Below are 12,530 nucleotides of genomic sequence, written 5' to 3'. Positions count from 1 at the left end.
ATTTTGAGGAGCTGCCAAATTCTTTAAAAAGCAGCTGCATTGTTTTATGTTCTCTCCAGTAAGGTATGAGTTTCTGGTTTCTCTGCATCCTCCCCAGCAGCTGTCCTTATCTGTTTTTTGATGGTAGTCATTGTAGTGAGCGCATTCTTTTCTATAGGTGATTTTGTTTTGCATTTCTCTAATGGCAAATTATGTTAAGCATCTGTCATTGTGATTTGGCTGTGTGCATTTTTTTTTTTTTTTTCTTTTTTAAACAGTCTCACTCTGTTGCCCAGCCTGGGGTACAGTGGCATGATTTTGACTCACTGCAACCTCCACCTCCCAGGCTCAAGCAGTTCTCCCGCTTCAGCCTCCCAAGTAGCTGGGACTACAGGTGCATGCCACTGTGCCTGGCTAATTTTTGTATTTTTTGTAGAAATGGGTTTTTACCATGTTTCCCAGGCTGGTCTCGAACTCCTGAGCTTAAGTGATCCCCCCACCTCTGTATATATAATTTTAAAGGTATGTCTGTTTAAATCCTTTACCCATCTTTTATTTGGTTTGTCTTTTTTATTTTTGAATTGTAAGTTACTGAAATATTTTGGATACAAGTCCTGTATTGGATAAATGTTTTGCAAGTATTTGCTCCCATTCTTTGGGTTGTACTTTCACTTTCCTGAGATTGTACTTTGAAGCACAAGTTTTAAATTTTGATGAACTCACCATGCATTCTTTCTCATTCACTTCTTGAGCTCATGTTTGTTAAGCGCTGCCAAAGGCTAGGCATTATGCCAGGAGCTAGGAATACTGGTATGCTATCTTGAATGTTACTCAGCTTTGGCTTAGTGAGTGTCTTTTATTTGCCACTAGGCTGCTGGGCCATTGGGTAAGATACTACTCTTTGCTTTATGTGACATGAGTTAAACCTGAGGATCTAACATGAAAATGTTTTTAGGCGTAATAATTATAAGGTATTTAATTCATGAGTTAAGCAACCGTCAGCAGGTGTTTTTGGTTTTAAGAAAGGGTTCTAGGGCTTGCCTGGGGTATAATTTACTAGGAACAAGTGGTTCCTAGTCTTAATATAGGAACAAAATTATCAGCATTTTTATCCATAAAATTATAGGCATAGTGCAGTGGTATGTGTATTTAGTCCTAGCTACTTGGGAGGCTGAGGCAAGAGGATTGCTTGACTGCAGGAGTCCTGGGCTGTAGTGCACTATACTGATCAAATGTCCACAGTAAGTTTGGCATTGATATGGTGACTGACCTTCTAGGAGCAGGGGACTACTAGGCTGCTTCAGGAAGGATGAACCAGGTTGGAAACAAAGCACATTAAAATGCCTTTGCTGATCAGTAGTGGGATTGTGCCTGTGAATAGCTACTGTACTCCAGCCTGGGCTTTATAGCAAGACCCTGTTGATTTTTATTTTAAAAAATTGTTGTGAAAATTCTGTTTTTCTGCGTCTTCTACTTGTTAGGGGTTGAATGCATTTTGTTCTTAACTGAATTGTGAACTATGCAATATTGGTTGCTGTATTGTATTAGATTTTTTAAGATATATAATCTAGTAATTGAAAGGATAGCAATGATATGGTTTAATAAAATATATAAAATGAACCTGTTGTAAAGCCATGCCTGTTGAAATAATTGCCTGTTTCTTCAGGTAAAAGATGCCTGCTTTCTGCAGCCTATGTAGACAGCCACAAATGGGAAGCAAGAGAAAAAGAACATTGCCATCTTGGTAGGTACCTGTTGGACTATTTATTACGTGTCATTTTCAGTCACTCCATATGTCTTCCATTATTTATGTATATTATATATATATGAAATTTTGCTTTTACGATGATTCAATTCAAATAAGCACATTTTAAGTCTTAAAGAGTTAGACTTTTATATATGGCAAAATCATTTTTATCCTGTTTATTTCTAATATTTCATTTTTTTGCTTCCATGATTAGTCTCCTTAGCCTATGTAAACAGTTCTTTTGTTTCTTGTCCATTTTCACCATAGGGTTTTCATTCAGAATTTCGTATTTTATATTTTATTCTGACTTATTATCAATCTCTTCATTTTCTTAACTCCTCTTGTGGTCTTCAGAGCCCTTTTTGACTCTTCTGTATTTCATTGCCAGGTGACAGGTTTGAAAGTGATGTTACAATCTCATGTAAGCTGTTTAGGGAAGATAGTTGATTAACATCTTCCCAGGCTTTAGGCTTGTAATTATACTTTCTTTTCTCCCATTCCCTATGTTATATTACACAGACAACAGCCTTTCTTTTATAGAATACCAAGCCCTAAAAGAAATCACTGACTCAGTGCACAGTTTTTAAAGATGTACATATTTTAGACTTTTGGTTCTGCCTGCCCTTTGGTACATATAACATCATCGGAACATTAATAAAGTAAATAGATTGATGATAGTTTTATGAGACTGATGTAATTTTTGGATCAACTCCAATGCTGATCTAATATATTCCCCCAGATTTCTTTTACTGTTTTTGGGCTTGTGTCACATAAGAATAAAGTCCCTTGTGTTTATGAATTTTTCCCATAAGTGCAGGAGACATTGCTGTCTCTAATGGTCACCTTATTGGGTTTTCAGAGATCTCATCCTTTTCTTTCCCGATGACGTGACTGCACAAGCAGGACTGGTTGTGAGCTCTGGAATGGGTGTATGTGCACAGGCCAGCTAAAGCAAAGATGTGGAAGATCTGAAATAAGTAATCATAGCTTCTCTGTGAGAAACTTACAGTCTGATTCTCTCTACAAGAGACCCTAGGTAGCCTTCTCGTAACGAATGCTTTATCATACTCTTCCTCTAACATCTTGAAACTAAATTCATAGATTTAAAAATCAATATAACTCCTTCACTATGATGCAGAGGAGAAACAAAAGAGAAGTAACTTAATATGTATTTCAGTGTGTAAACAAATGCCTAGGCAAAACTACAGTAAGAAACAATGAAGAAGGTAAAAATTGCATATAAATGTGGAATCACTGTAGACATGGAAGAAATCTAGCTGGGTCCAGATGTGGTATACTGGTGAATTCAAATACCAGGAGTAGCAGTATCATAATGACATAATTTTATTTTTAAAATGAAAAACTCTTAGTAAAATTCTGATTCATTCAAAGGTCTGTCTTCCCTCAAGATGGAGTTGCATTTATGGAAAATTGTTTATTTTCCATAAGAAAAGAATACTTTGCTTATATGAAAAAATGGAGTTCCATTAATTATAAATAGGTTGTTTTTTTGGTGGTGTGATTGTTATGTCATAAATGGCATGGCAAACTTATCTTTTAATTTAGATTTTTTTTTTTTTTTTTTAAAGACAGAGTCTGCTCTGTCACCCAGTCTAGAGTGCAGTGGCTCAGTTCACTGCAGCCTCCGCCTCCTGGGTTCAAGCGATTCTCTTGCCTCTGCCTCCCGAATAGCTAGGATTACAGGCGAATGCCACCATGCCCAGCTAATTTTTGTATTTTTAATAGAGATAGCGTTTTGCCTATTGGCCAGGCTGGTCTTAAACCCCTGGCCTCAGGTGATCTGCCCACCTTAGCCCCCTCAAAGTACTGGGATTACAGGCTTGAGCCACTGCACCTGGTGAGAAATAATTTTAAACTTACAAAAACTGCAAATAATTCCTCTATACCTGCGTGTTTTCTGCTGTTTATAACAGAATACCTGAAACTGGATCATTTATTAAGAAAAGGAATTTATTTTGTATAGTTAGAGAGGCTGAGAAGGCCAACGTTGAGAGGTGGCATCTGGTGAGAGCCTTCCTGCTGGTGAGGACTCTGCAGAGTCCTGAGGTGGTTCAGGGCATCACATGGAAAGGGGGCTGAGCATGCTAGCTCAGGTCTGTCTTCCTCTTACAAAACCACCAGTCCCACATCTATGATAATCCATTAATCCATTAACCCATTAGTCCATGAATGGATTGATTCATTCATAGGGCAGAGCCCTCATAATCCACTGGCCTATCAATACTGTTACACTGGGGATTAAATTTCAACATGAGTTTCAGTGGAGACAAATATTCAAACCATAGCACTACTTTTACTCATGTTCACCTGTTATTACCATTTTGATCCATTTGTTTTTGCTTTCTCTCTCCTTCTTCCCCTGTATACATACTTTCTTTAATCATTTGGGCCTTTGTTGCATATAGTATGTATAGCTCTTTATCCTGAATACTTCAGAGTACATTACCTGAGATAAGGTAATACTGTTGTATAATCATAGCACAGTTACCAACTTCAGAAATTTTGACATTAATATAATGCTTTACTATTCATATCCCAATTTTGGAAATAGACCCAATAATGTCTCTGATAGCATTTTTCCTCCTCCAGTACAGGGTGCTGTCTAGGATCGTCTATTACATTTAGTTGTCAGGTCTGTTTAATCTTCTTTAATCTGAAATTGTTCCTTATCCTTTCTTTGTTTCTTACAACATTGTCCTATATATTTTTAAAGAATTCAATCTCTCTCTCTTTTTTTTTAAATAGAATATTCCTCTTTTGGATTTTTCTGCTGTTTTCTCATTGTTGTGATGCTTCCCCAGCCAGAATACTCTGAGTGATGTTGTGCCCCTGCCAGGGTATCACATGTGGACACACCTGATACCATATGCCTTCATTGGTCATATCAACTTTGATCACCGAGTCAACTATGTCTGATTTCTCCACTGTAGAAATCAGACTGGTTTTCTCCCTTTTGATTAATAGGATATTTATGGGGAGACACTTTAGTACAATGTAAATAGCTGTTGCTTATCAAAAGTATGCTCTTAGATTTAGCATCAATTCATGGCTTTAGCCTGAATCAGTTTTTACTATGATGGCTGCAAAGTGATGATTTTCCAACTCTGAAAATTTCTCCAGATTTTCTAGCTAACACTCAGTATCTACTATAAGCAAGAACCCTTCATTTTCTCTCATTTCTTTCTCATCTGTTTATTATCATGCATTATGTTTAAATCATCTATTTGTGAGTTTTTTTAATGATTCATTACCCTCCTCAATTATTTTGGTGGTCTAATTATCCCATACTTGGCTGATAGAAGCCCTTTCAAGCTGGCTTCCATTTCCCCTGACTCCCTTCTTTTTTGATAACTTACTTTCTCCCATATAACAAGGTGTTTCAGGCTCATTTTGCACCTTTTCTAGCCTAGCCCTGGAATCAACCATTTCTCCAAGGAGCTCTGGTTATTTTTGGTGAGGAATGACATTAGCAAACAAGATCTAGGTGCTAGATGTCCTTTTGCTACTGTGAAATATTTGCTTCTTGGCCCTTTCAATGGACAGATTTTGGAAAAATATGAATGCACATACACATAAATACATACATGTACACATATGCATGTACACATACTATGTATATTTTGCAAATAATGAGTTCATACCAATCCCAAGTTCATCCCCATGGGATTCTTCTTGCCTTGCTCCAGTCCATATTTGTATCTCCCTTCTTTCATACTGAGAGCCCTGGCTCCCACTACAGACAGTGTTTTGACATACAGGACAGTCTCAGCATTGCAGGTCATCTGAATTTCCTGTCTTCTGCCCATTAAGTGCCAGTAATGCCTTCCAGTCATTGTGACAGTTAAGAAAAACCTCCACATACCCTAAAATGCCCTGTAGGGCTAATACTATGCTTTTAAGGCACCACTGTTCTAGTGATAAGACCAGCATGGACTCATAGTTATACAGCAAGGTGTGTTCTGATGTGCCGTATATGAATTTATAAGCAAAGTACAGTGAAGCATACAGATAAGGGAATGATGAATTCCAGGAAAGCTTATTAGCACTTTCCTAGGTATATAGGGAAGATTAAGAAATGAGGTCACTGTGCTTGGTGTCTTTGTGTTGGGTATAGTCAATCACACAAATCCAGGGAACATTGTCATGGATACCTGAGTAAGCAATAACTGTTGGCCAAAGAATGAGTCTAACCTGCAACGGGGTTGCGCATGGTGACTCACTCCTGTAATACCAACACTTTGGGAGGCCAAGGCGGGCAGATCACTTGAAGTCAGGAGTTCAAGACCAGCCTGGCCAACATGGTGAATTCCTGTCTCTACTAAAAATTAGCCGGGTGTGGTGATGGGCGCCTGTAATCCCAGCTACTCGGGAGGCTGAGGCAGGAGAATCACTTGAACCTGGGATGTTGCAGTGAGCCGAGGTCACGCCATTGCACTCCAGCCAGACTCCGCCTCAAAAACAATGCCAGGCGCGGTGGCTCATGCCTGTAATCCCAGCACTTTGGGAGGCCAAGGCAGGCGGATCAGCTGAGGTTGGCAGTTCAAGACCAGCCTGACCAACATGGAGAACCCTGTCTCCACTAAAAATACAAAATTAGCTGGGCGTGGTGGCACATGCCTGTAACCAGCTACTTGGGAGGCTGAGGCAGGAGAGTTGCTTGAACCTGTTAGGCGGAGTTTGCAGTGAGCCGAGTTCGCGCCATTGCACTCCAGCCTGGGCAACAAGAACGAAACTCCGTCTCAGAAAAAACCAAAAAACAAAAACCCGGCAATGCGCAAATATCACATGGAGGCATCTGTTACCTTTTCTCGGTTAAGACTAATTTTCTTGGAAAAGCAGTACTAGCTATCATTTACTGAATTCTTGCCTGCCACCATGGCAGCTGTCCCCTTTGCCTAGAATATCGTCGTACATTCTGAATCTCTCCAGTCAGAATCTATGTTTGCTGCCCTATATTATTTCAGCACTTTGTGCCTTCCTTGCTTGTGATGTGCTGGAGTTTGCACTTGGGAGGCCGACTTCTGGGTGTCAGCCCCAGTTCTGTGGCTTTCAGCTGACACCCTCGGTTTCTGTGCCTATAAATTAAGGATGATGGTAATGCCTGCCTCGCTTTCTGACATGCAAGTGCTTCAGGATCATGTGGATTGAGGAGTCCCTAGGCCCCTCGTTTTTCACTCTATATAAGACAGGTGAAGTAAGGTTTTGGAACTCACACTGCTTGGAGTAAAGAGACCTTTTGAGACTTTTTCCTCGTGTGTACTGAAATGTAATTGTTGCCGTTCTTTTCAAAATGGACATTGTTATCGGTTTTACTCGACATCACTACTTGCTTTCCCTAATTTTTATTTAAGCGTTTGGATTAAGCTGTTGGCCCTGAGCTGGGAGATGGGACAGTAGGTGGCAGTGTGGCCCCTGCAGGAATCTGCCGTCCCTTGCATGAAGGGCGGCGAGTGAGCGCGCGGGGCTGTCGCGGAGCGTGCGCGCGCGGGGCTGTCGCGGAGCGTGCGCGCGCGGGGCTGTCGCGGAGCGTGCGCGCGCGGGGCTGTCGCGGAGCGTGCGCGCGCGGGGCTGCGCCTTGCATGTGGAGCGCTGTGATTGGGCGATGCCTGCGGGAGGGCCGTGAGGTGCTCCGAGCGGGCTCGCTGATTGGGGGAGGGAGGAGGGCCGATATGAGGCATTCGCCGCTCCTGTCCCTATTGGAGAGCGAGGCAGCAAGGGATGCTGCGGCGCGCGAGTGTGTGTGTGTGTGTGGAGAGCGAGGCAGCAAGGGATGCTGCGGCGTGTGTGTGTGTGTGTGTGTGTGTGTGTGCACGCGCACGCGTGCTTCCATGTGCCAGAGCGCTGTCACCCTTGAGCCGTGCCCCGCCGGGGAGGACTGCAAGGGAGACCTTCTGGCCTCTCTGAGTGGGCCTGCTGTTCCGGTACCCACTCTCTTCGTCCTTGTGGCTGATCGTGCCAGAGCCCTCGGGGAGGGCCCTAGCGTGAGGGCAGTTGCGCAGCGCCGGGGCCGCGGTGGCCGCGGCCGTCTAGGACCTGAGCCCACGCTGCGTTCCGAGGGCCCCGGTGCTAACGTCAGAACGCCGTCCCGTTCTGCGTTGGCAGCAGCCAGCCAGGGCCGCTGTCGGTTCCACCGTGGAGAGGAGGAAACGGGGCGAGCCTCACTTTTTTTTCCGCCCAAAAAGCTTTCTCAGTGATTGCTGTAGTGCCTGAGACTCTACCATGGGGTCTTTGTCTACATTAAGTAGTCGATTTCTTTAAAATACTTTTTTATTGGAGTATAATATACATACTGAAAAGTGTGCAAATCATAATATTGGTGAATTATCACAAAGCGAGTAAACCTGTGTAGGAAGCAGAGCATTCCTGCCACTCCAGATGCCCCACTTTCTCTCCAAAGGTAATGGTATCCTGACTTATAACGCCACAGGTTTTTTTTTTTCCCTTAGTGTTTTAATATTTGAATATGTAAACACCTTGGTATAAGGGGCGTTCTTTATCCCTTACCAGGCTTCAACAATTTTCAGCTCTTAGTCTTTATTTTATCTTTATTACTGTTTCTCCATCCCAATGCTTTGGATAATTTTGAAGGAATCCCAGGCAGTAAATCATTTCATCTGTAAATATTTCGATATAGATCTCCAGAAGATAAGGGTGCTTTTTGGCAGGGCGTGGTGGCTCATGCCTGTAATTCTAGCACTTTGAGAGGCCGAGCGGGGGCTGATCACGAGGTCGGGAGTTCGAGATCAGCCTGGCCAGCATGGTGAAACCCGTCTCTACTAAAAATAGAAAAAAATTAGCTGGGCATATTGGTGCATGCCTGTAGTCCCAGCTACTCGGGAGACTGAGACAGAATTGCTTGAACCCGGCAAGTGGAGGTTGCAGTGAGCCGAGATCACACTACTGCCCTCCAGCCTGGGTGACAGAGCAAGACTCCATCTCAAAAAGAAAAGAAAAGAAAAGAAAAGAAAAATATTAAATAGGATTGTAAATATTACTAAAGATCCAGTTAGTGATCACATATCCCTGATACTCTCATAAATTTTTTTTTTTTTATTTGGTTGAATCAGGATCCAAATAAAGGCTCCTATAATACAATTGGTTTCTATGTGACCCCTTTAACTCTTTCTGAACCTTTTTAATACAAATGTAAACAGAAGTAGAGAGAGTAGAATAAACCCCCATATACTGTCACCCAGCTTCAGCAGTTATCAATTCCCCACCAATGTGGTTTCATCAACTCCCATGCATTCACCAGATTATTTTTTTAACTAATTTAATTATCAGGGTATTTTATGTGTATTTTGATATGTACCTCTAAAAGATAAGGATTTTTTAAAACGTAAGTAATCATACTATTTTAAAAAACTAGTAATTCTGTAATATTATTAAATATTCCATTAATGTTCACATTTTCCCAAATGTATTATAAATTTATCTTTATTTTAGTTTGTTGAAATGTGATCCACGTAAGGTTCATACCTTGCAATGTGTTGAGATGTCTCAAGTATTTTTAGTTTGTAAGTTTCTTAGTTTATTTATTGAGGAAAACAGGTCTTTTGTGGCGTTTCCCACATTCTAGATTTGTTGATTTCATCCTTATGGTGGTGTTCAGCGTGCCCCTCTACCTTCCATATGTCCTATGAATCTGGCAGTTGGAGAAAAGGGCTTGATCAGGTTCAGGACTGACTTTTTGTTTTCTTTTTCTTTTGGCATGAATACCATAAGAAGTGTTTACTTTTGTCAGGAAGCACACAGTGTTTGGTTGCCCCCTATGAAGTTAAAGTTATTTCATTCGGAGCTGCATACTATTGCTATTTAAATTCTATCATTTGTTTTCATTTACTACCTAGGAAATTTTTATGAGAGAGCTTCCATTCATCAACAGTTTACTTACCCTGAGATACAGTTTGTATATGAGTTAGGTTTCAAAATAACTTCCAAAAATGATGAATGACAACTTTTTAAAATGTTGTTAAAAACTCATGGATTTAAATAATCGAGACATTTTAATTCATTGTGGTTGATACTGTTATTGATAGGGCAGTTCAACTGTGCTCTGCAGAGTCTTGGGACTTCTTGGGCTTTCCTACTTCAGTCAGATTTCAACTTTTGATTGTTTCTGTACTGGACTTTCCTTTGGCTAAAATAAACACTGAGTGAAAGCATTGTCTCTGAAATTCCTCCACTAACCTCCTGATCTGTTGGGAGGTACAGGGTGAAAGTCATCAACATTTACTAGTGTACATACTAGGATCCACTATGAATAGGACTCAAGCAAAAACCACTGAGGAACTGGGTAGGGTGCTGGCATAACGGCAGGGCTGATGGAGAAACTCCCTGGGTTCCATGAGAGGATGTTTTCTTGAGTCTCTCTACCAAGGATCAAGCACCCAGATGACTTGAGCTGAACTGGATTCATGAGCCCTACTGGATTAAATATTTTTTTCTGATTTTTCATGTCACAAAGTATGGGACACATTTTGGTTTGGGTTACTGTTTTGCTTGTTTCTGTTGGTTTGTTGGTTTCTTTTCTGTTTGTTTGTTTTTGGAGAACCTTCTTTTTGAATCCGAAGAGTATTTCATTGACACATTTGCAGTCAGGTCTGTCTCTTATAGGCACTTCTTCCATTTTAGCTGAGATTAAGTTTTGCTGTGTCATTTCAGCTGTAGAGGCCTTTGGCTTTTTGCATGAATTTTTCAAATCCTGTTCTTGAGGCCTGATGGAGATTTTCTGAAGTCTGCTTTCTTAACTTTTGTCAGTTCTGTATTTGCATCTCTGTGGTATCTATTCATTTTCCAGTTTTCATATTTGCCACGTTTTAGAGATGGGTCTGACTTGTGTCTGTCACCCTTCTTTAGTCTCATTAGTATATATGTACACAGAGCTTGCTTTCATATTTTTCCTTTATTGGATCTATTTATTTTAAAGCTTCTGGTGACAGACAAATAGAAGGAAATCTAAAAATCTATGTCCAAATTCATTGCCAGGCTACTTTTCCATACTTCTTTCTGCATATTTGATGCATAATATGTGTCATGTCTTCGTTTTTCTTTTAAAATGTGGGAAACAAAAACAGTTTCAGCCTGTATTTTTCAAGATCACTTCTTCTAGGAAGTACAATAATAATCTGTATCTGTTTCTTTATTACATAAATTAGATAAGGTATACAGATGGCCATAAGCCCAGAAAGAGTTTAGTGTTGCCTGAAAGGGTAACAGTAATGTGCAGTACATTGAAAAGAAAAACTGAAACCATTTCTCACCTGAAGCTACCAGGATTCAATAAAGGATTCATCTTTTTCTTCAGTGACGTTCATGATCACAACTTTGCCCTGGAGACCACACTCTTTTTTAAGAGGCTTGTTTTTCAACACATCTCTACTACAGATTTTGTGACAGAATTTCATGTACTGTGGAGCTGTGTTACTTTGTTGTGCACCAGGTTAAAATTATCTTGGCAAAGTGAGTTTTTGGTCATTATGTAGTGACCCACATAATCTATAAAACTGCTTTTTGCCCCTAATCTGTTTTATCTGATGTTAATACAACTGTACCAGCTTTCTTTTGGCTGCCTAGTATGTTTTTAATACATTTATTTTCAACTCTTCTGTGTTTATATGATTTACATAGCTGGATTTTGTATTTTTAACCAATCTGACAATCATTATCTTTTAACTGAAAAGCTTCTTCTATTTACATTGTCATTTCATGATTACCAATATAAATGGATTTATTTCTGTCATATTTTATGATTGGTTTCATCTTTCTTATTTTTTTTTCTTTTTTACTTTTGGATTGATTTTTATTTTTGGATTTTACTTTTTTCTTTTTCCTCCACTGGTCTGGAGATTATATCCTCTACATTTTTAGAGATTGTTGCCTTTTAACTTCTAAAATGAAGATTTAGCTTATTCTAATGTTCATCACAGTCCACTATCCTTTAGAACACTTTAAGTCCATATACACACACATATGCTCTTGTCGAATAATAAAGTTTTATCCTTTAAAACACATATATACCATTATTTTAAACAGTCAATCACCCCCTGCCCCCAGATTAACCAATTTTATTTACTCACTGTTCTTTCTGGCATCTCAAGTTTTCTTTAAAGGATGTTTTTCCTTCTTTCTAAAAGAAGTTTCTAAGAAACTTCTAAAAAGTTCCTTTAGTGAGTTCCAAAAAGTTTCTTTAATATTTGTTGCTAATATATTGTCTGTTTTTGTTTGTCCAAAAATGTCTTTTTTTTTGCCCTTGTCCTTTATTTTTTATTTTTTTAGAGACGAGCTCTCGCCTTGTTGGCTAGGCTGGTCTCTAATTCCTGGCCTCAAGTGATCCTCCTGCCTCAGCCTCCCAAAGTGCTGGGATTATAGGCGTGAGCCACTTCACTTGGCCATTTTTTTTTTTTTTTCTGAGACAGATCTTGCTGTGTTGCCCAGACTGGCCTCCAACTCCTGGGCTTAAGTGATCCTCCCACTTCAGCCTCTTGAGTAGCTGGGGCTACAAGCACATGCCGGTACACCTGTATTTTGCCCTTAGTTTTTAAAGATAGTTTTGCTACATATGCAGTTTCAGGTTGATAGTTTATACTTGCAACATTTTGAACATTTTATTCTATTTTCTGTGTTTTATCATTCCTATTGAGAAAAAGCCTATTAGTATAGTTGTTTTTTCCTTGTAATTTCTCTTTTCTTTCTGGCTACTTTTGAGATCCTGTCATTTATCATTTTCTTTTTCTTTTCTCTTTTTTTTTTTTTTTTTTTTTTTTTTTTTTTTTTTTTTTTT

At 39.8% G+C, this 12,530-nt stretch overlaps 1 protein-coding gene across 1 annotated transcript in view; it reads left to right on the top strand.

Annotated features, from left to right (window-relative positions):
* MRPS27 (mitochondrial ribosomal protein S27) overlaps window positions 1-12,530 on the top strand; it is a 97,106-nt gene that overhangs the window by 4,451 nt on the left and 80,125 nt on the right. The window contains exon 2 of the mRNA XM_017527611.2: window positions 1,646-1,723. Coding sequence (XP_017383100.1) covers window positions 1,646-1,723 — 78 coding nt within the window. The remainder of the gene's footprint in view (window positions 1-1,645; window positions 1,724-12,530) is intronic.

The sequence above is a fragment of the Cebus imitator genome, unplaced genomic scaffold, assembly GCF_001604975.1.
Source record: "Cebus imitator isolate Cc_AM_T3 unplaced genomic scaffold, Cebus_imitator-1.0 Scaffold50, whole genome shotgun sequence".
Lineage (NCBI taxonomy): Eukaryota > Metazoa > Chordata > Mammalia > Primates > Cebidae > Cebus > Cebus imitator.
Note: the sequence above shows the minus strand (reverse complement) of the source record. Positions and strands in the feature narration are given on the sequence as shown.